At 49.9% G+C, this 24,082-nt stretch overlaps 1 protein-coding gene across 1 annotated transcript; it reads left to right on the top strand.

Moving 5' to 3' along the window:
* Positions 1-1,903: 1,903 nt before the first annotated feature.
* On the top strand, positions 1,904-19,663 carry trpm4a (transient receptor potential cation channel, subfamily M, member 4a). Its single transcript, XM_069674136.1, has 28 exons — positions 1,904-2,195; positions 7,243-7,304; positions 7,762-7,939; positions 8,768-8,948; positions 9,032-9,201; positions 9,550-9,727; positions 10,237-10,301; positions 10,811-11,050; positions 11,171-11,273; positions 11,665-11,783; positions 11,917-12,216; positions 12,378-12,479; positions 12,986-13,114; positions 13,253-13,382; positions 13,490-13,635; positions 13,729-13,841; positions 14,112-14,219; positions 14,303-14,349; positions 14,432-14,664; positions 14,809-14,924; positions 15,016-15,148; positions 15,338-15,512; positions 15,818-15,983; positions 16,073-16,254; positions 16,481-16,613; positions 17,634-17,706; positions 18,091-18,184; positions 18,383-19,663. The coding sequence occupies exons 1-28, from the start codon at positions 2,112-2,114 to the stop codon at positions 18,406-18,408; spliced, it is 3,786 nt and encodes a 1,261-aa protein (XP_069530237.1). The 5' UTR covers positions 1,904-2,111; the 3' UTR covers positions 18,409-19,663.
* Positions 19,664-24,082: the final 4,419 nt, after the last annotated feature.

Raw genomic sequence — 24,082 nt, 5'->3', positions numbered from 1 at the left:
CGCTGCTCGTATCCCTGCACTGCTCGTATCCCTCCGCTGCTCGTATCCCTCCACTGTTCCTATCCCTCCACTGCTCGTATCCCTGCACTGTTCGTATCCCTCCGCTGCTCGTATCCCTGCACTGCTCGTATCCCTGCACTGTTCGTATCCCTCCGCTGCTCGTATCCCTGCACTGCTCGTATCCCTGCACTGCTCGTATCCCTCCACTGTTCGTATCCCTCCGCTGCTCGTATCCCTCCGCTGCTCGTATCCCTGCACTGCTCGTATCCCTCCGCTGCTCGTATCCCTCCACTGTTCGTATCCCTCCACTGCTCGTATCCCTGCACTGCTCGTATCCCTCCACTGTTCGTATCCCTCCACTGTTCGTATCCCTCCGCTGCTCGTATCCCTGCACTGCTCGTATCCCTCCACTGTTCGTATCCCTCCACTGTTCGTATCCCTCCGCTGCTCGTATCCCTGCACTGCTCGTATCCCTGCACTGTTCGTATCCCTCCACTGTTCGTATCCCTGCACTGCTCGTATCCCTCCACTGTTCGCATCCCTCCACTGTTCGTATCCCTGCACTGCTCGTATCCCTGCACTGTTCGTATCCCTCCACTGTTCGTATCCCTCCGCTGCTCGTATCCCTGCACTGCTCGTATCCCTGCACTGTTCGTATCCCTCCGCTGCTCGTATCCCTGCACTGCTCGTATCCCTCCACTGTTCGTATCCCTCCACTGTTCGTATCCCTCCACTGTTCGTATCCCTCCACTGCTCGTATCCCTGCACTGTTCGTATCCCTCCGCTGCTCGTATCCCTGCACTGCTCGTATCCCTGCACTGCTCGTATCCCTCCACTGTTCGCATCCCTCCACTGTTCGTATCATCCACTGCTCGTATCCCTGCACTGCTCGTATCCCTCCGCTGCTCGTATCCCTCCACTGCTCGTATCCCTGCACTGCTCGTATCCCTCCACTGCTTGTATCCCTGCACTGCTCGTATCCCTCCACTGTTCGTATCCCTCATAACCTGTGTTTCAGTCCCTCCTGTGGGTGAAGATCAGAGAGTGTCTTGTTTGTGGTGAACCTGAAGAATGTGCTGTATTGTGACTTCCTTCTGTTTATGACCGGCTGGGGGGGGGGGGGGGGGGGGGGGGCATCCTGCTGTGAGAGCAGACAGTCCACTTTAAAGTCTTAATGTCCTCCATGCAGACTCTTTCTCATGAGAACAGCTGTGTAGATAATAATAATACGAACAGTGACATCGAGCTGTGTGTGCTGGCAGCTGATGGAAACATGCTGATTGTGAGCAGGACACAACTTTCTGTTTACAGTATGAAACTAATGATGTTAAACAGTCACAGTCATGTTGGTGCTGCACACACACGGACTCTGTGACGGTCAGGTGCTGCAGCTGTGTGACATGTAACCACCAACAGTTACTGTAAAAGGTGAACTCTTCCTGCCGCGTGTCGTCTCCTCCGTCTTCTCTTTGTGTGACTCTGCAGAAGGTTTACCTCCAATATAAAAAACAAAGCTTACACAGGTGTGTGTGTGTGTGTGTGTGTGTGTGAGTGATATTAAAACAGGTTCACTGAAGAGTTCAACACACAAACAGAAGAAACAGCTTCTTCTCATGTGTCCTGTAACCACACTGTTTGTTCTGATATTCATCGTAACCTGAGTCACATCATCAAATCTGACACGCTGTTCAAACACACGACAAAGAGCACGCACACACACACACAGGCACACACACACACACACACACACACACACACACAAGTCTCAGTGAAACATGAACGATCAGACAGACGAGGCTTTCTAACGTCATCCTGTGACAGAAGGAAACTTCCTGTTCAGTGAAGCTTCGCTCGGCTGTGTTTGATCTGCACTCACAGTGAAGTATTTCACGCTGCACAATTTGTACTTTTATGCGAGTGCTCTTCCACCCTGAAATCAAACAGGAGGAGGAGAATGTGAGGAATGAAGATTGTGGGGAAGAGGGGGAGTTTGTGGTAGAGCCCCCCCCTCAGGCTCTGTGGGCGGAGCCGAGGGGAGGCTGTGGGTGGAGCTACAGGATGAACAGCTGACCCACATCCCTGTGAGCAGACTGCAGAAGCAGCAGAGCAGGATGAAGGATCTGGAGAAGGAGAAGGACGTGGGAGGAGGAGGAGGAGGAGGAGGGAAGGCTGGGAGCAGGAAGGAGAAGGATCAGGTATGTGTCACCTGTACGAGGCTCTGTAGATCACCGAGGTAGAACATTGATCCTTGCAGGTGGAGGTGTGTTCCTCAGCAGGCTGCAGAGTTAAAGAATTGAACAGAGAGTGGAGTAGAGGTGGTGTGTGTGGATGTGCAGGTGCTGCTGAGCCAGTCGAGACATGAACAGAAGAAGAGCCGCAGGCTCCTACCTTATGAGCTACCTGAGACCTGTCTCTCTCTCTCTCTCTGATATACACTCCAATGACTTCATACACACACACACACACACGTGTTTTATTAAAGTGAGTTCCCTCAGAGTGAAGAAGAGTGACGGTTGTTCTGTCGTGCTTCCTGTGTTTGGCCGTCTGAGTTTAGACAACATCTTCAAAGTGTCTTATTGTGGAAACACTGACGCCCACAGGCTGCAACACATGTGCTGCACGCACGCACACACACACACACACACACACACACACACACTCTGATTCACTGATATGACATCATGTGTGTTTATGAGGTGTGTCCTGGTGCATGACCTGTGTTACTGTTACGTTAACCTCCATATCCAGTTACAGAGAGAGACAGAGAGAGAGACAGACAGAGAGAGAGACAGAGAGACAGACAGAGAGACAGACAGAGAGAGAGACAGAGAGACAGACAGAGAGACAGACAGAGAGAGAGACAGAGAGACAGACAGAGAGAGAGACAGGGCAGCGTTGTCCTGATGCATGTGTTTCCTGCGGCTCACCGTTCACGTGTCTGCAGCTCGTTTCTGTGTTTGTTTCTTCGGTGTGTTTCTGAACTTGCAGTTTCTCCTGACGTAAATCTTTTTGGCCGTTGCAGTTTGTCCTTGTAGGCCACCGTACTCAGTAAGGTGTTTAGTCATTTTTCAGAGGAGATAAATTTCTGTTTAGTATCAAAGCTAACAAATCCTGTCAGAGCTGCTTGAGCTCCATAAACAGCTCCTGGATGATCTGATGAAGGAGCAGCTTCATGGTTTGTTTTGGCGCAGAGCTCGAGATCAGCCTGAGCACGTCAACACGTCACTAATGATACAGTGAGGTCATCCCTTTGAGCGCATGGACCAGCTTCTGTCTGTAGAGGACACCTGCCGGCTCCTCTGCCGGCTCCTCTGCTGCTCCTCTGCTGCTCCTCGGCCTGCTCCTCTGCTGCTCCTCTGCTGCTCCTCGGCCTGCTCCTCTGCTGCTCCTCTGCTGCTCCTCTGCCGGCTCCTCTGCTGCTCCTCGGCCTGCTCCTCTGCTGCTCCTCTGCCTGCTCTTCTGCCTGCTCCTCTGCCGGCTCCTCTGCTGCTCCTCTGATGGCTGTATGACAGTATGAATGTGTGAATGTATGAATGTATGAATGTGTGAATGTGTGACAGTATGAATGTGTGAATGTGTGACAGTATGAATGTATGAATGTGTGACAGTATGAATGTGTGAATGTGTGAATGTGTGACAGTATGAATGTGTGACAGTATGAATGTATGAATGTGTGAATGTGTGACAGTATGAATGTGTGAATGTGTGACAGTATGAATGTATGAATGTGTGACAGTATGAATGTGTGAATGTGTGACAGTATGAATGTGTGAATGTGTGACAGTATGCATGTGTGACAGTATGAATGTATGAATGTGTGAATGTGTGAATGTGTGACAGTATGAATGTATGAATGTGTGACAGTATGAATGTGTGACAGTATGAATGTATGAATGTGTGAATGTGTGACAGTATGAATGTATGAATGTGTGAATGTGTGACAGGGTGAATGTGTGACAGGGTGAATGTGAGACAGGGTGAATGTGTGACAGGTTGAATGTGTGAATGTGTGACAGGGTGAATGTGTGACAGGGTGAATGTGTGAATGTGTGACAGGGTGAATGTGTGACAGGGTGAATGTGTGAATGTGTGACAGGGTGAATGTGTGACAGTGTGAATGTGTGACAGGGTGAATGTGAGACAGGGTGAATGTGTGACAGGTTGAATGTGTGAATGTGTGACAGGGTGAATGTGTGACAGGGTGAATGTGTGAATGTGTGACAGGGTGAATGTGTGACAGGGTGAATGTGTGAATGTGTGACAGGGTGAATGTGTGAATGTGTGACAGTGTGAATGTGTGACAGGGTGAATGTGTGACAGGGTGAATGTGTGACAGGGTGAATGTGTGAATGTGTGAATGTGTGACAGGTTGAATGTGTGACAGGGTGAATGTGTGAATGTGTGACAGGGTGAATGTGTGACAGGGTGAATGTGTGAATGTGTGACAGTGTGAATGTGTGACAGGGTGAATGTGTGACAGGGTGAATGTGTGTGAATGTGTGACAGTGTGAATGTGTGACAGGGTGAATGTGTGACAGGGTGAATGTGTGACAGGTTGAATGTGTGACAGGGTGAATGTGTGAATGTGTGACAGTGTGAATGTGTGACAGGGTGAATGTGTGACAGTCTGAATGTGTGACAGGGTGAATGTGTGACAGGGTGAATGTGTGCAGTAGATCTGCTCTCTGGTGTTCACGGGCTGAACTCTGATCTTAAGTTTCACATGAAACCAAACAGAGTCTCCTCTCTGCTGGAGCGCTCTGGACGGCATGGGGAAGTGAACAACTGTGAGCAGAGGAGTTACTGCAGAGTGAGAATGTGGAGTCCAAAGAAAAGAGGAGCACGCCTCCTCTTCCTCCTCCTCCTCCACGCAAACAGCCTCAGAGACAGGTCGGACCAGTCCTGCTCAGTGAGCTCACTCTGCCTGATCTGCTTCACCATGTACAGACTGTGTTACAGACGTGCTTCCTGTGCTGTGTGTAAAGGTTAGCACACGCTGTTAGCAGTTAGCAGTTAGCATCATAAAGCGTGACGGGTAGTTTCCCTCTGAGAGCTGAACTCCTCCATCGTGTCTCAACATGAATCCTCTCATTCCTCACATGTCTCTCATTATCTGTTTCAGCTCCCGTCTGCCTCTCTCCTGTCTGTCTTTCTCCTGTCTCCTGTCTGCCTCTCTCCTGTCTCCTGTCTGCCTCTCTCCTGTCTCCTGTCTGTCTCTCTCCTGTCTGCCTCTCTCCTGTCTGTCTCTCTCCTGTCTGCCTCTGTCCTGTCTGTCTCTCTCCTGTCTGCCTCTGTCCTGTCTGCCTCTCTCCTGTCTGTCTCTCTCCTGTCTGCCTCTCTCCTGTCTCCTGTCTGTCTCTCTCCTGTCTGCCTCTCTCCTGTCTGTCTCTCTCCTGTCTCCTGTCTGCCTCTCTCCTGTCTGTCTCTCTCCTGTCTCCTGTCTGCCTCTCTCCTGTCTGTTTCTCTCCTGTCTCCTGTCTGCCTCTCTCCTGTCTCCTGTCTGTCTCTCTCCTGTCTGCCTCTCTCCTGTCTACCTCTCTCCTGTCTCCTGTCTGCCTCTCTCCTGTCTCCTGTCTGTCTCTCTCCTGTCTGCCTCTCTCCTGTCTCCTGTCTGTCTCTCTCCTGTCTGCCTCTCTCCTGTCTGTCTCTCTCCTGTCTCCTGTCTGCCTCTCTCCTGTCTGTCTCTCTCCTGTCTGTCTCTCTCCTGTCTCCTGTCTGCCTCTCTCCTGTCTGCCTCTCTCCTGTCTGTTTCTCTCCTGTCTCCTGTCTGCCTCTCTCCTGTCTGCCTCTCTCCTGTCTCCTGTCTGTCTCTCTCCTGTCTGCCTCTCTCCTGTCTCCTGTCTGCCTCTCTCCTGTCTCCTGTCTGTCTCTCTCCTGTCTCCTGTCTGCCTCTCTCCTGTCTGCCTCTCTCCTGTCTCCTGTCTGCCTCTCTCCTGTCTGCCTCTCTCCTGTCTCCTGTCTGCCTCTCTCCTGTCTGTCTCTCTCCTGTCTGCCTCTCTCCTGTCTCCTGTCTGCCTCTCTCCTGTCTCCTGTCTGTCTCTCTCCTGTCTCCTGTCTGCCTCTCTCCTGTCTCCTGTCTGCCTCTCTCCTGTCTGCCTCTCTCCTGTCTCCTGTCTGTCTCTCTCCTGTCTGCCTCTCTCCTGTCTCCTGTCTGTCTCTCTCCTGTCTCCTGTCTGCCTCTCTCCTGTCTCCTGTCTGCCTCTCTCCTGTCTGCCTCTCTCCTGTCTCCTGTCTGTCTCTCTCCTGTCTGCCTCTCTCCTGTCTCCTGTCTGTCTCTCTCCTGTCTCCTGTCTGCCTCTCTCCTGTCTGCCTCTCTCCTGTCTCCTGTCTGCCTCTCTCCTGTCTGCCTCTCTCCTGTCTCTCTGCCTGCGGCTGCTTTAATCCTCTCTGTGATCTCGTGATCTCGGGGTAAATTCCTCCCTCGCAGGTAAACATCAAACAGCACAGTGAGCACGCTCCTCCGCTGCCTCGATCCTTTCTGAGCTTCAGGCCTGAAAATAACTGACAGGTTTATATTCTCAGAGTGAACTCGCTCACATGTTTAGAGTTGTTTCCTGTTAAAAGTAAAAGTCAGAACTTCCTGCTGAAGCTGGTGGCGGTTCTCGTCAGTGACTCGTCTGTAAGGACGGTGATGTCTGCACTTTGATGAGCTGCATGATGCTTCACAGAGCTGCAGGAGGAACAGACTGAACACTTCACACTCTGAGGGACTCATCAGTGTCCCTCCCTACCTGTCCCTCAGGTAGAAATCTGATCTCTGACCTCCTGTAGAACAAAGGTTCAGCTTCCTGCCTCACCTGGTTCTGTCAGTTACCTGCTTTCTGTGTTCATGTAAACATTCTGCTCCTCTATAAGACCCCCCCCAACAAACACAAAGCAGAAAGTAGGACAGACGGAGCTCAGCTGGGTCAGTCACATGACTGAAGTTTAAAGTAGAAACAGGTGGTGAGAATCATCTGCAGGTGTTTGCAGGCTCAAAGAGAACCACCTTCCGTCTGCTCTCAGTGACGGTGATGAAGGTTAAAGGCTTTAACTGGAACAGAATGTCTTCATATCGGAGCTGCTCATTACAGTTCACATGACAGAATCATAAACCTGCAGGACACATGCAAAGGCTGCAGGAGAAGGGCCACCTGTTACCTGCTGGTGAAAAACTCTTCTGTCATCAGTTTGTTGAATCACATTTATAACCTCAGTCTTTTCTCCTTCTTTCTTTGTCCTAACACGCGATCCTCCTGACAGAGCTGGATCCCAAAGATCATCAAGAAGCGAGTGTGCTCCACGTTCGTTGAAGACTCTTTCAGGTGATCTCTGCTGCTGTGTTTGACTGTTTGTGTCTCTGTAATGTAGAAACAGATTTCATTTAATCCTTCACCGAGCTTCCAAACTCTGAGCAGCTCCTGTTAAAATCTGTCCGGTAGGGAGTTCATAGTTCATCCTTTCATCTGCACCAGGACAGATTGTTGTTGTTTACCTGCCCTGCAGACAAAGCTGTCATTTAAAGGTTTTACTCTACCTTTTAAAGAACTCCGTACCGTGGCTTTGTGCCCATAGTCGCCTGCTCAGATCGAGATCAACAAATCTGTGCAGAAGTCTGGATGGAGACTGAAAGTGAAGGAGGTCTTAGATTTACTATCAGAGACTCTGGAGCAGCTTCCTCTAAAGATCTGTCCTTTACCAACCCTGAGCCTCGAGTTTCTATAAAAACTACACACAGTTTAACCGCTGTATTGTGTGTGATGTGTGTGTGTTTTGTGTCAGTAATGGGGCGTTGTGTCAGTGTGGCGGGGTGCGGGAGCAGCATGACTCTGTGGCGACAGGTGATTTCTTCGGAGCTGCGATCGTCACTCAGTGGGACAGCAGGCAGCACTCGTCTGAGTGTCCGACAGACGCCTACGGAGAGCTCGAGTTCGCCGGGGCTGGACGCAGACACAGCCATGTGAGTGACACACACACACACACACACACACACACACAGAAGTGGGAGGGGAGTAACGCTGCATACCCACCCTGTCGTCTAGGACAGTGGTCCAACATCTTGCTGTAAATAGTTCAATCAAAGTGTTTCTGTTTTGTTCTTGGTGCTTCTTTTTCTAAATCACCTTCCTCTTCCTGCAGTCAGACTCTGTGATCGTCTCTCTGTCCTTGTAGTTTGTGGGTCGCTCTTCCTGCAGTCAGACTCTGTGATCGTCTCTCTGTCCTTGTAGTTTGTGGGTCGCTCTTCCTGCAGTCAGACTCTGTGATCGTCTCTCTGTCCTTGTAGTTTCTACGTCGCTCTTCCTGCACTCAGACTCTGTGATCATCTCTCTGTCCTTGTAGTTTCTGGGTCACTCTTCCTGCAGTCAGACTCTGTGATCGTCTCTCTGTCCTTGTAGTTTCTGCGTCGCTCTTCCTGCACTCAGACTCTGTGATCGTCTCTCTGTCCTTGTAGTTTCTGCGTCGCTCTTCCTGCACTCAGACTCTGTGATCGTCTCTCTGTCCTTGTAGTTTCTGCGTACCACTTCCTGCAGTCAGACTCTGTGATCATCTCTCTGTCCTTGTAGTTTCTACGTCGCTCTTCCTGCACTCAGACTCTGTGATCATCTCTCTGTCCTTGTAGTTTCTGGGTCACTCTTCCTGCAGTCAGACTCTGTGATCGTCTCTCTGTCCTTGTAGTTTCTGCGTCGCTCTTCCTGCACTCAGACTCTGTGATCGTCTCTCTGTCCTTGTAGTTTCTACGTCGCTCTTCCTGCACTCAGACTCTGTGATCATCTCTCTGTCCTTGTAGTTTCTGCGTCTGTCCTGTGACACGCCCCCTCAGATCATCTACACCCTGATGACGGCTCACTGGGGGCTGCCCTCTCCTAACCTGGTGGTGTCTGTGGTGGGGGGCGAGGGCCGAGAGAAGATCAAGCCGTGGGTGAGAGACGTCCTGAGAAACGGGCTGGTGAGAGCTGCACAGAGCACAGGTGAGAACACACAGGTGACACAGCTGAGATCAACATGGAGGTATTCTGTATGGAAACACTCCCCTCCCCCTGTGTTCCTTCAGGGGCCTGGATCCTGACGGGGGGTCTGAGGGAGGGCGTGGCCCGCTGTGTGGGTGAGGCGGTGAGGGACCACGGGGCGGCGGCTCCGGCTCTGTCCCAGAAGAAGGTGATGGCTGTGGGGCTGGCACCCTGGGGGCTGGTGCACAACAGACAGCAGCTCGTCAACGCTCAGGTACGCTCACTGACAGAGACAGTTTATGACTGGTCACTCTCTGGACCAATCACAGACTAGTCTGATTTAAGAAGGTTGTCCAATGACACTGTGCTGCCGAGAGTTCTCTTGGGGTTAAAGTCAAAGGACTTTATTAAAGAAGTGATTTTTGTTTGTGAAATCCCAACATGAGATGAGAAATGACAGTTTGGATGTGATTATAACTGAAGTGTAAGCACAGAGAGACACAGGAGAGCGAGCTGTGTGTGTCGTTGTGATGCTGATGTCTCACTCGGTGCTCCTGCCTGCGATCAGAGAATCAGAGCAGGTTTCCTCCCTGTCAATAAACTTTAAACTTTCTGTCTGCAGGGCAGTTTTCCTGCTCGTTACTACGTCCAGAACACGTCACGTGACTCCTGTTGCCTCGACAACAACTGTCAGGCTTTCCTCCTGGTGGATGATGGGAGCGCGGGCCGCCGCGGGGGAGAGACCGGTTTTAGAGCCAGTCTGGAGGACTACATTTCCCATCAGCGCACAGGCATCTGGGGTGAGACAGATACAAGGTTTTCTCTGGAAAAAAGAAGGGAAACTGTAATTTGTAAAAGGTCAAATGAAGGTCAAAAATCACTTTAATGTACTTCCATAAATGAATTCAAGTCATGGAAAGGAGTGTGGCGCACTTTTTGGGAGGTTGTGAAAACATTTGGGATTTTTCTTAATTATTAACCGTTAATGTGATGTTGTCTTCTTCTTCTTCTTCTTCTTCTTCTACTTCTTCTTCTTCTTCTTCTACTTCTTCTTCTACTTCTTCTTCTTCTTCTACTTCTTCTTCTACTTCTTCTTCTACTTCTTCTTCTTCTTCTTCTTCTACTTCTTCTTCTTCTTCTTCTTCTTCTTCTTCTTCTTCTTCCACTTCTTGTTCTTCTTGTTCTTCTTGTACTTCTTCTTCTTCTTCTACTTCTTCTTGTACTTCTTCTTCTTGTACTTCTTCTTCTTGTACTTCTTCTTGTACTTCTTCTTCTTGTACTTCTTCTTCTCATGTTGGAACAACAACAGGAAGTGGAAGTATAGAAATCCCAGTTCTGTGTATGCTCATCTCAGGAGACGCCGGCATGCTGGAGGTAGGGGCCTCTGCACACACACGTTTACACGGACAGTGGAACATGTAAAACACAACATGTGTTTCATGTCTGTGATGCTCAGAAACAAGATGTTCTGATGATCAGGGAGCGCAGCGTACGTGAACGTAGCATGTTAGCATGAAGAGACAGCATGACAAAGAGAGGTCAGAGGTCAGAGGTCAGAGGTCAGTTTATGAAAAATGTAATAACATTTAAAAATAAATAAATAACTATCAAATTAAGACTTAGAAATGTTTGGATGTTTTTTAACGTCAGAATTCTGACCTTGTTTTGACTCCGCCCCCCCGGCTCCTTTAGACCAATGATCAGACAGCAACATAAAATCTTTGATAGCCTCTGATATGAGTTATATTAATTAAAGTGCTGATTGTAACAAGTGAATTTTCCCCAATGGGGGATCAATGAAGTCTTTTTCTTTATTGAAGTTGTGTGTTTGGCGTCCCGCCCGCTGACGCCCTGTGTGCTCTCGTACTTCCTGTGTGACTCAGAGGTTGGACGCCTCCCTGAGGAGAGAGACCCCCTGGCTGGTTCTAGCTGGTTCTGGTCCGGCTGCAGACTTCATCAGTGAGCTGCTGTCCGACGTCTCCTCCGTCCCCCTCAGTCCCACCTCCCCTCCTGCAGAGGGTGAGGCTGCAGAGGGCCTCAGCACGGAGCTCCGTGACAGGGTCCGTGACAGGCTGCGGAGACACTTTACAGCCGAGGCGGAGCTGGAGAGACTGGTGGACAGTGTGAGTCTGTGTGTGTGTGTGTGTGTGTGTGTGTGTGTCAGTCTGTGTGTGTGTGTGTGTGTGTGTGTGTCAGTCTGTGTGTGTGTGTTAAATGAACCCCTCCCTCTCTGTGTGTTTCAGGCTCTGAGTATCCACCAGAACAGAGAGCTCATCACGGTGTTTCACGGCGAGCAGGAGGGCTCAGACGACTTCGATACAGTTCTGCTCAAAGCTTTAGTTCGAGGTCAGTAAAGGTTGAGTCTGACGGATTCATGACCTCAGTGACCTCAACAGAACGACTGTAACTCTCTGCTGCTCGATTCACACCTCACAGAGACACACACTACACAACCACACACACAAAGACACACACAATTCGTCCCTGTGCCTCTTCATCCTCTCCAGGTGTTTTACATCAGCCTAACTGTGACCTTTGACCCCCCCAGTGTTTAAAACATATTCTCCCAAACTGAGACGATAAATAACTCAAATATGATCACCAGACGTTTTAGGTTAACCCAGTTCATGTGTGTGTGTGTGTGTGTGTGTGTGTGTGTGTGCACGCGCGCGCGTGTGTGTGTGTGTGTGTGTGTGTGCGTGCGTGTGTGTGTGTGTGCGTGCGTGTGTGTGTTAAGCCAGTAAACGTGTGTCCAGTGAGGCCAGTGAGTACACGGAGGAGCTCAAGCTGGCCGTGGCCTGGAACAGAGTCGACATCGCCAGGATGGAGCTGTTCAACGGGGACATCCAGTGGAAGGTCAGAGGTCAAACCACCTGATGATGAAACATCATTAATGCCAGATCTTAATGAGATCACAGAGGCCTCAGTGACCTCTGGAGGAAGCAGCCTGGGAGTCCTTTCAGAATAAAACACCCTTTTGTATTTGCAGTACGAGGACCTGGAGGACTCGATGACCGACGCCCTGATCAACGACAAGCCTCAGTTTGTGCGTCTGTTCTGTGAGAACGGGCTGAACATCCTCGACTACCTGACGTACCGCCGCCTGGAGAGTCTGTACGGCTCTCTGTCCGACAGCTCGCTGGTCTACATCCTGCTGCAGAGACGTCTGAGCGAGCGGCAGGGCCTGGCCGGCTCGCTGCCTCACCTGGACCCTGTGACATCACCGCTCAAGAGTCCACAGAGCGCGCTCACTGGAGTCGCCTCCGCCATGGAGCTCAGCCTGTACGAGGTGAGGGAGAGGAGGAGGGGCAATAAGAGGGCTCAACGGCAGCTTTAATTCTAATGTTAGAGGGTGAATGTTGTGGTGGGTAATAATCAGTAGGGGAGAACGGGGTCACATGTAACTTTAACGTGATGACTTAAGTGTCTACAACATGTTATCCTCTGCAGGTGTCCCGCCTGCTGTGGGACCTGCTGGGCGACGTCTGTCAGCCGTTCTATTACGGCCCTCTGGGTCTGGACCACAGCACGAGCACCAGGAGGGCGCTGAGGGTGAGAGCGTGCAGAGCTGCAGCAGCTCCATGATGTCCCGGGACGGGCCCGAGTGACGACAGTATCTAAATTTTTCACGTGCACAGTCACATGGTCTGTTGTAACTCGAATCTTTGTAGTGTTACAAACCTCTCAGGGAGCAGGTGAGCACACCACTCCTGAGCTGAAACTGCCACTCTTCTCTGCATGAGGTCAGAGGCTACAGGATGTGTTAGCCACAGCTAGCATTAGCATTAGCATTGCTGACCAGTAGCAGCTGGTTTTGAGAGTGCAGGAATCAAAGTTCTGATGTCTCGATCTGAGTGTCAAAGCAGTTCAGAGTTCATTCCCATGTTAGGCTCACACCTTCCCTCACATGAAGTCATGTTTGGAGACACAGACCCTTCAGGGCCTCCGTACAAACCCGAGAACAGAGACAGAAGCTGCTGCAGCATGTGATGACGATGACCGGCAGTCAGACACATCTCTCCCTCCCTGCTGACTCTGGTGTCTCGCCTCTCCTGCAGCACGTGAACAGAATGCTGCTGGGCGAGTGTCTGTACCAGGACCAGCGCTGCCTCTCGCCCTGGGCCGCCCTCTTCATCTGGGCCGTCCTGCAGAACCGCAGCGAGATGGCCGTCTACTTCTGGGAGATGGTGAGACAGAAATATCATCCTCTTCAACAGGCTCACTGAAGAGCTGCATCTGGCTGTGAAATACTAAAGGACAGTGTGTGTGTGTGTGTGTGTGTGTGTGTGTGTGTGCGTGCGTGTGTGCGTGTGTGTGTGTGTGAGGCCGGGGAGTCGGTGCTGAGCGCTCTGGGAGGCTGTAAGATGCTGAGGGAGCTGTCGAAGCTGGAGAGTGAGACTGAGAGCAAAGTGTCCATGAAGGAGCTGGCTCAGAGGTTTGAGGATCTCGCTCACGGTGAGTCGGATCCATCGGAAGGTTCAGTTCAGTCAGGAGCAGAGAGGTCCCTGAATCTCTGTCACAGCTCATACTGTGTGTGTGTGTGTGTGTGTGTGTGTGTTCAGATGTGTTTGGTGAGTGTTATCAGAACAGTGAGAGTCGCTCCTTCACTCTCCTCATCAGGAAGTCACCTGTGTGGGGCGGAGCTACCTGTCTGCAGATGGCCACAGCTGCTGACGCTCGCCTCTTCTTCAGCCACGATGGAGTTCAGGTACAGGTGCTCCCCCTGCTGGCAGCAGACGGATACACACAGCAGGATCAGCTGCTGATGCTCTCAGTGTGACTGTGCTTCTCTGTGCTTCAGTCTCTGCTGTCTCAGATCTGGTGGGGCGACATGGAGAGGAGCACGGAGGTCTGGAAGCTGGTTCTCACCTTCTTCGTGCCCCCCCTCCTCTACACAGACCTCATCAGCTTCAGGTGAGTGTGTGTGCTTATTGTGTAGTTATTGTGTTATTATGCCTGCGTGTGTGTTTGCCGTGTGACCCCACCCTGCTCCAGGCCTTCACTGTTTGATATGCAGAGAAAACTTTGTTTGGAACCGGATCCAATGATTGGACAGAAACTCAGAACTTACTGAGCCTTTTTTTAAATACTTTTTGTGCGTGTGTGTCTGTGTGTGTGCATGTGTGCGCGCGTGCGTGCGCGTGCGTGTGCGTGCGTGTGTGTGTGTGTGCGTGTGTGTTTCAGGGAGCAGGAGGAGGAGGTGAAGTCTGTGGAGCTTCATCACGGCAGAGACACGGACAGTCTGGAGGGGAACGATGCCACCGTCTTCTCCCTGGCTGACATCATACAGAAGTACATTCACACATGAATCAGACGTGTTCGGGATGTTTATTCTCTGTTTTTACTAACGCCTGTGATTCTCTGTTCGCTCGCAGTGAGGAGGAGGCTGAAGAGCTCAGAGCTCTGAAAGAAAACCTGAAAGGTGGAACATTTCTGTTTCCTTTGTCTGTAAAAAAGACGCTCTGATTCGATTCAGTCTGTGAACCCATCCTGTCTCTCTTCAGACCCTTCACCGCCAGCCTCAAAGAGACCCTTCGTCGTGTCCCGCTGGAGACAGTTCTGGTTCGCCCCCGTCACCTCCTTCCTCGGCAACGTGCTGATGTACTTCCTGTTCCTCTGCTTGTTTGCTTACGTGCTGTTGGTGGACTTCAAGCTCTCGCCCCCCAAAGGCCCCTCCACGCTGGAGTTTGTGCTTTACTTCTGGGTTTTCACCTTAGTGTGTGAGGAGCTTCGACAGGTGGGTTCATCAGGACACGAGCACGATGTACACTGTGATATGTTACAGCAGTGAGATGAGCCGGCTCACTGCTGGAGGCAGCCTCTGGTGGACAAGAGAGGGACTGCAGCTTCTGAACGTTCCCCCTGTCTCTGTGTCTAACAGACGTTCTTCGTGGGCAGCAACTTTGTGATCCAGAGGATGAAGAACTACATCCAGGACGTGTGGAACAAGTGTGACCTCACAGCCATCTCTCTGTTCACGCTCGCTCTGTGCTGCAGGTGAGTCCGCTGGGCCCACCGCCCTGCCCGGGCCGTCTAACGCAGGTGAATACACTGAAGTGTAACAGGTGTGTGTCTGCTCCATGTCCAGAATGTTCCCCTGGTCGTACGAGTTCGGCCGGGCCGTGATGGCCATCGACTTCATGGTGTTTACTCTCCGCCTGATCCACATCTTCGCCATCCACAAACAGCTGGGACCAAAGATCATCATCCTGGGCAAGATGGTGAGCGCACACAGACACATGAGCGACTGTACATGTGGAGGTGAAACACGTGATGACCAAATGTTCCTCTCAGTGCAGAAATGCATCACCTGTGTTACCTGTGTTAGTTCATTCATACACGCTCGTTACATACGCGTGTGTTTAACGTCTGATCTGGTCCTGCGTCGCGTCTCTCTTTGCCTCCCTCAGATGAAGGACGTCTTCTTCTTCCTCTTCTTCCTGGCCGTGTGGCTCATGGCGTACGGAGTAGCCAATCAGGCGCTGCTTTACTCGTATGACCCCCGCCCTAACTGGATATTCCGTCGAGTCTTCTACAGACCGTACCTGCACATCTTTGGACAGATTCCCATTCATGAGATGGACGGTGAGCGGCTCAGCCTCCCTCTGGGTGTTTCCCCTCACTGTGTAGAGACACATGATGATGTAAAGCTGAGCTCAAAGCAGGAGGCCAAACACACTGAGCACAGCAGAGAGGACACTTAAAGACGCACGACTAAAATATATATCAACACAAGTCAGGTCATTAAAAGTGATAAATATGACATTAAGTCGAAGCAGAAAGCTTTTATTGTGAAAACTGAGTTACTAACACTTTGTTCAGACCCTCAGTGTTCGAGCCATCCATCAGCTCCGGCGCTCTCATGCTGTCTGCTCTCTTTCCTCCGTCAGCTGACAAACTGGAGGAGGATAAATGCACCAACAACGCCACGCTGATCGAAGCCGGAGCCGAGCCGTGTATGAGCACCTACGCCAACTGGCTGGTGGTCATCCTGCTCGTCATCTACCTGCTGTTCACCAACATCGTGCTGGTCAACCTGCTCATCGCCATGTTCAGGTGATAAACCGACTTCAAACAGGAAACATGTCGCGTGTTGTCCAGCAGGGGGAGCTCTCTCTCTATACTGATGTGTCTGTTTCCTGCAGCTACACCTTCTCCAAAGTCCAGGAGCGCAGCGACACCTACTGGAAGTTTCAGCGCTACAACCTGATCGTGGAGTACCACTCGAGGCCCTGCTTAGCCCCGCCCTTCATCATCATCTCACACCTCCACCTGCTCATCAAGAGATACGTCAGAGGCATCCCCTCCGTCAAGAGCAGACACTTTGGTGAGATGCTGCAGAGCATGAAAGGAAGGATGAGGGGAGGGAGGCGGGAATAAAGCAGAGGAGGAGGGAGGGTGGATAAAAGAGAGTTAGGGGGAAAGGCTGAAGAAGCTCTGAGCGTCCATGACTGAGCCAGCAGCTTCAGGTAGTGACGAGTGATGATAGCAGGCCAGCGTCATGTTCATGCACTGAGTCTAACTCGAGCCCCTCCTGATCTGTGCGTCCTCAGTCCTGGAGCTGCGGGGCAGGAAAGCGAGCCGGCTCAACACGTGGGAGGCGATCCAGAAAGAAAACCTGCTGTCAGCTCAGAACAAGAGACAGAGAGAGAGCGACACCGCCCGCCTCAGATGCACATCAGTCAAGTGAGTTCGCTTGGATGCTGCTGCGACTTTAAGAAAAGAGATGTGTGTGAACTTCCTGTTGGCATGTGAGCGGGACGGACAGCTGGAGAGGCTGCCCCGCGTTTTATTATTAATTAATTAATTATTAATCTGATGTAAATCAGACCTTCATATGAAAATGCACCTCGAGCATCACTGACTCAAACAGCATCAAACACAGGCTCACACACACACACACACACAGGCTCGATCAGTTGATCAGGACTTCAACACTTCAATCCAATCAGAACCCACATCCTGAGGCTGATGTGGATTCTGATTGGATTGTAGCTCTAAAGGATATTTGACTGCAGTGAGACACCGACCAGTCCGGAGCGAGGGCGCAGGACTTCATCCTGGAGAACGTGGGTCAGACCCTGTTGAGGTCATGGCTGACTTCTCTGCTGATGTCCTGCTCCGACTGATCCTATCCTTCTGACTCGACTGTTTGAAGCAGGCCTTGTAAGGTGCACTGGGCTCCACCAAGCTAGCAGATATAACACGTCTATCCTTGGTTAGCTCCATCTGAAGACAGGCCCCGCCCCTGCCTGCTCAGTCAGAGATGGACTACAAAAATGGAGGTCATTCTGCCAGTAGTCGACGTTTCTCTCCCGTTGTTCCTGTGTGAGTCGTTTGTTGTGGGCTAACTGGTTTGTTTAATGACCTCGTGCTCTGGTGTGAGCTTCTCATCAGCAGCTGCTTTATTTAGATGAAACCTCTGCAGGTGTTGACTTTCAGATCGCCTTCATGGTTCTTCTTCATTGTGCTGCATCTTTATTTATTTATAGTTCTGTTACTTCATCATTAAAACGATCAGTGTGATTCAGCTGACACATCAGAGCCATTAGGTTAAAGACATTCGGCCACTAGATGGCGCCAGATGAACAAACTAAATGTTTTGTACCGTCAGAGAGTGAAAACGACTTAGAGAGACTCAGGTCCACATATTGTTAACTTTCTATCATCCTACGTGTGTGTGTGTGTGTGTGTGTGTTTCTGCAGGGTGGACAGTGTGCTGAAGCAGATGTCAGAGATTCGAGACCACGATCGAAGGCTGCGGCTGCTGGAGTCAGAGGTCAGAGATACTTTAATGCTCATGTAAAGACGCAGAGTCAGAGGCTTAAATATTATGAATGTTATATATGTCTTATTATGTCTTCTGATTTATTATATATGTCTGACAAAGATCAGACGATCAGCTGTCATAACAATGAGTCCAAGTTAAATAAAAAGAGCCAAAATGTTTGAACTCATTCAGCAGGTGAGGATCAGTCTGACTGTTTTTGATCCCTGCATGTACAGATTGATTTGGGTGTGTGGTATCAGTATCTGTGTGTGCAGGGTGTGTGTGTGTGTGTGTGTGTGTGTGTGTGTGTACGCGCGCGCTCGGTGTGTCTGGTTTCCCTGCAGCTGTCGGCTCTGCTTGCTCAGCACTCATCCATCTCCGTCTGTCTCTCAGATGGAGTACTGCTGCAGCGCCCTCTGCTGGATGATGGAGGCTCTGTCTCGGAGCGATCTGATCCGAGCTGAGCGACCCCCTCCGCTCCTCCGAGGTGAAGCTCTCTGCAGGGTTTGTCTTTAGGGTGATAGGGAGAAGCAGCGTGAGGACCCCTCCTCTGTAGCTTTCATGCTGATGTGATGCTTTAGAGTCCTCAGAAGGTGCAGACACATGACGGTCCTGCACAGGTGTCTGAGGCACCTGACATCTTTTATCTCATTGACTGATTTTTCTTTTTCTTCTTCTGTTGTAGATCTGACTCCACTGTCTCCCAGCTGAGTCTCTGAACCCCAGGACAACACACACACACACACACACACACACACACACACACACACACACACACACACAGCTGACTCAGGGCCATCAAAGAGCACCTTCTTTGCTAACATTTTGTTTGTATATTCTGTTGATTTATGATGTTTAACCAAGTTTTTAATTGAGACGAATATTCAGCTGAGTCAGAGAAGCTCATGTGAACGCTCCCTGAACTCTCGACACGACCTCTGAGAGTCTGAGAGCGCTGCTGTGCACTTCAGGTGGCAAAGATCAGAAAGCCTTTAGAACGAGATGTAAACTGAGGAAACGGGACGATCGGGGGATGCAGGTGTAAACATGGGGAAGGTGAGACTAATCAGGCACAGGTGTAACCAATCAGAGGGGAGACATTTACACCTGTGGTAGACACACATGGTAAGGGAGAGAGGAGTAAAACAATAACTAACAATGAAACAACCGACGGATGAAGCATTGAGCCTGACAGCGAGTTCAGAGATGAACGTCTCCTCTTCAGGAGTTAAAGTGTCGCATCGTAAGCTGCCAAAGTGCCTGTCGTCATCACTAGTTACCAAAGTGTGAGCTTCACGCCCCAGGTGTGACCACACAGTGCCTCATGAACGCATCTGCAAGTAGCATGATGAACACCATTCATGAGGTTATGCTGCTGCATGATGAAAACCTTCAAGCTGTTAAAGCTGCTCTGATCAGTGTTTCATGTCATAATGTGAGTGACAGATCCCGCCTTCAGCTCAGAGCGCTAGAGCCTCTTTTGGCTCCCTGTTTTGGTTTGTGTTATTACTGACCTTATCTCCAGCATCAGCAGCTGATTCTGAGTAATCCAGTGGAGACGACCTGCTCGCTGGTTTGCCCCTGACAGCTAGTTTATAAAATCAGGACAAAACGAAGCAGCCTCATTTCCTCTACGTCACACACCATCAGTAGTTCACCACAGAGTGAGCAGCAAATATTTGTGCCTCGATGGACAGGTGCTCGGGTCACTGAGGTAAATGGTCAGATAGCATAATCTCATCATTCACATGAACAGAATAACACAAAGACTCCTAAAGACACAGTTGTGTCGGTGGTGGTGGTGGTACAGGGGCTGTTTTATATATTTTATTGTAAAAATGTTTTCAATGTTTGGAGATGTGATATTTGTAAACCAACATGTACCTCCGTTTTTGTTTCAAGATAAGCACTCTGTGAAGAACTGTGGTTTCAAAGCATCTGCAACAAAGTCTTAATAAACAGGATTTACAAGGTTCAAGGCTCATTCATTGATCTCTGTAAAACACAGGGTTACACAACAACAACATGCTGGAGCCTTTAATGCCCCACAGAACAACAACATGCTGGAGCCCTTTAATGCCCCACACAACAACAACATGCTGGAGCCCTTTAATGCCCCACACAACAACATGCTTGAGCCCTTTAATGCCCCACACAACAACAACATGCTGGAGCCTTTAATGCCCCACAGAACAACAACATGCTGGAGCCCTTTAATGCCCCACACAACAACAACATGCTGGAGCCCTTTAATGCCCCACACAACAACATGCTGGAGCCCTTTAATGCCCCACACAACAACATGCTTGAGCCCTTTAATGCCCCACACAACAACAACATGCTGGAGCCTTTAATGCCCCACAGAACAACAACATGCTGGAGCCCTTTAATGCCCCACACAACAACAACATGCTGGAGCCCTTTAATGCCCCACACAACAACAACATGCTGGAGCCCTTTAATGTCCCACACAACAACATGCCAGAGCCCTTTAATGCCCCACACAACAACATGCTGGAGCCTTTAATGCCCCACAGAACAACAACATGCTGGAGCCCTTTAATGCCCCACACAACAACATGCTGGAGCCCTTTAATGCCCCACACAACAACATGCTTGAGCCCTTTAATGCCCCACACAACAACAACATGCTGGAGCCCTTTAATGCCCCACACAACAACATGCTGGAGCCCTTTAATGCCCCACACAACAACATGCTTGAGCCCTTTAATGCCCCACAGAACAACAACATGCTGGAGCCTTTAATGCCCCACACAACAACAACATGCTGGAGCCCTTTAATGCCCCACACAACAACAACATGCTGGAGCCCTTTAATGTCCCACACAACAACATGCCGGAGCCCTTTAATGCCCCACACAACAACAACATGCTGGAGCCCTTTAATGCCCCACACAACAACAACATGCTGGAGCCCTTTAATGCCCCACACAACAACAACATGCTGGAGCCCTTTAATGCCCCACACAACAACAACATGCTGGAGCCCTTTAATGCCCCACACAACAACAACATGCTGGAGCCCTTTAATGCCCCACACAACAACATGCTGGAGCCCTTTAATGCCCCACACAACAACATGCTGGAGCCCTTTAATGCCCCACACAACAACATGCTGGAGCCCTTTAATGCCCCACACAACAACATGCTGGAGCCCTTTAATGCCCCACACAACAACATGCTGGAGCCCTTTAATGCCCCACACAACAACATGCTTGAGCCCTTTAATGCCCCACACAACAACAACATGCTGGAGCCCTTTAATGCCCCACACAACAACATGCTGGAGCCCTTTAATGCCCCACACAACAACAACATACTGGAGCCCTTTAATGCCCCACACAACAACAACATGCTGGAGCCCTTTAATGCCCCACACAACAACATGCTGGAGCCCTTTAATGCCCCACAGAACAACAACATGCTGGAGCCTTTAATGCCCCACAGAACAACAACATGCTGGAGCCCTTTAATGCCCCACACAACAACATGCTGGAGCCCTTTAATGCCCCAGACAACAACATGCTGGAGCCCTTAAATGCCCCACACGACAACATGTTTGGGCTTTTATACCCCACACAACAACAACATGCTGGAGCCCTTTAATGCCCCACACAACAACAACATGCTTGAGCCCTTTAATGCCCCACACAACAACATGCTTGAGCCCTTTAATGCCCCACACAACAACAACATGCTGGAGCCCTTTAATGCCCCACACAACAACATGCTGGAGCCCTTTAATGCCCCACACAACAACATGCTGGAGCCCTTTAATGTCCCACACAACAACAACATGCTGGAGCCCTTTAATGCCCCACACAACAACAACATGCTGGAGCCCTTTAATGCCCCACACAACAACAACATGCTGGAGCCCTTTAATGCCCCACACAACAACATGCTGGAGCCCTTTAATGCCCCACACAACAACAACATGCTGGAGCCCTTTAATGCCCCACACAACAACAACATGCTGGAGCCCTTTAATGCCCCACACAACAACATGCTGGAGCCTTTAATGCCCCACAGAACAACAACATGCTGGAGCCTTTAATGCCCCACACAACAACAACATGCTGGAGCCCTTTAATGCCCCACACAACAACAACATGCTGGAGCCCTTTAATGCCCCACACAACAACAACATGCTGGAGCCCTTTAATGCCCCACACAACAACATGCTGGAGCCCTTTAATGCCCCACAGAACAACAACAACAACAACATGAAGCTGCAGTATAGTACTCTGGCCAGCTAAGTTTGCCCATCGGTTTCATTGGGGAGATCGTATTGAAGTCTCTGTGAAACTGTTGGTTCTGAACACAAGCTGCTGGGATGATATCTTTATGATGGAGAAACAGTGGGTAGGGCTTTGATGCTGCCAGTTGTGTTCATGTTGCCATCGACTTCTGAGAGAGAACCATGACCTCAGACCTGGAGGTGCTGACTCTCATGCTGGCCTCTTCACACTGTTTGCCCAGTGTATGCTGAAGGTCCCGGTTTAAGAAGCCAAAAGAACTATGTGACACAATTCTGAGGTCCACACACCGGACTCTTTTCCTCAGCAAAGCTCTAACTTGAGATATTGTCCTTTAAATATCACAGACTAATAACTAACTAATACTGACACAGCTCTTGCTCTCACTATTCACTATTCAAGGCCCTGATGGCTTGTAGCAATGGCCCTGGTACCCCATACTTTTGTTTTGTGTTTCCTGAGTCTAAGAACAGTTCGCAACAACTTCCTTGAGGCCAACACAAAGTCCTTTTCCATAACCTTCCCAAATCCCTCCCACACTTAGCATATTGCTTTGATGACTGCTCAAGCCACAGCCCATCCGGCTGGCGGTTCAAGAGAAGCTGGGTCAACCAAGCCCAAAAGTCTTACTTCTCCAGCTGGACGGCCTCCAATATAGATCCTACAGGCAGCAGCAACCGAAGAACCCATATGATGGACACTAGCAGGTTCTAAGGTTGCTGCCAAAACAGGCAACAATAACCTTTTGACCTCAGTCCTTGCCAGTTTCCTTTGCAGTGGAAGCATTTAAAATGGATCAATTGTATTTCAGTGTCCTTCTTCAGAAGTTCTCAGTTCACCTCAACAAGAAGGGGACCCTTTGTTATCGAGGAAGAACTCGAGCACAGTGGTGCTTCGCCAGGGTAGCCCGTAACTGTCCTCCATGCTCCTGCATTTGGTTACGTTCTCCACTCCACCTCTTTGCAGCGATGAGCTTTCACCTTGTTTATAAATGCTTGTTTTTTTATGGCTGGCAGTCACTTCAACATCCAAAAGCAAAAAAAGCAGAGAGACTTTGTCAGCGTCAGACTTAATATATGATTATTTATTAGCTATTTATTATTTTATCATTATTAAATTATTGTTATTTTGGCACACTACAAAAGAGCGTAAGTAACACTCTTACTCCTTGTGCACGCACACACACACACACACACGCACGCACATGCACGCGCACGCATACGCACATACGCACACACGCACGCACGCATGCACGCATGCACACACACGCACACACACACACACGCACACACACGCACACACACACACACACACACACACACTAGTCCCCTTAGGTAACTTTATCATGGAAAGTGATTTCCCACTTTAGACAGTCCTTACATGGAAAGAGCTCGGGTTGGACGTGGCACTGGATCAAATTCAGCGAGGCAAATAAATCCTGTGGAGGAATGTCAGAAGTGGTTGATGAATGGGTTGATGCTGTGCATTTGCTGTCATCTGTTCACCTCACAACACCCTGTCCGACACCTCAAATAACACAAATTCTTTTTCTTTTTACCCAGACATGTTGGAGTCAAATGAGGTCATGTGCTACAGCCATTACTCACGCGTAAACGTATCACCTGCGCTAAAGCGGACGGGCCACACATTTGCATCAGATATTATCCCAAACTTGTGTAAATTGACACATTTTGTTGAAGACTTTAGGAGAGGAGAGATTCATTTGTAGCTTCAGTTAACCAAGTGGGTCAACGCAGGCAGAGTCAGTGGTCCAAACTAAGATAGAAGAAATGTCTTTGGCATGTCTGAGCTCATCTCCACTTTCAGCCACTTTGCAGTCTTCATCTCGATCTGATCTCTTCTCCCATTCTGTCCTTTGCTGTTTCCAACTCAGCTGTTTCTGACTACCTCTAGTCTACCACCAATAGAAACGTACTGCAAACTTGTTCTCAAACCGAAGCTGTTGTATCAACGATTATGTGCTATCTTAAGCTTTAGATAGTGACGGATGGCAGTAATGATGTAAGTTCTAATAAAGACTGGGCTGAGTCTCCTCTGGTAAATGTTTGGACGTGTTTGCTGTGCGATCCTCTGCTGCACCTGTT

Source organism: Semicossyphus pulcher, unplaced genomic scaffold (assembly GCF_022749685.1).
Source record: "Semicossyphus pulcher isolate SPU_LCO1_2020_fin unplaced genomic scaffold, fSemPul1.0.p SCAF_23, whole genome shotgun sequence".
NCBI classification, from domain to species: Eukaryota; Metazoa; Chordata; class Actinopteri; order Labriformes; family Labridae; genus Semicossyphus; species Semicossyphus pulcher.
This window is presented reverse-complemented; position numbering and strand designations above follow the sequence as displayed.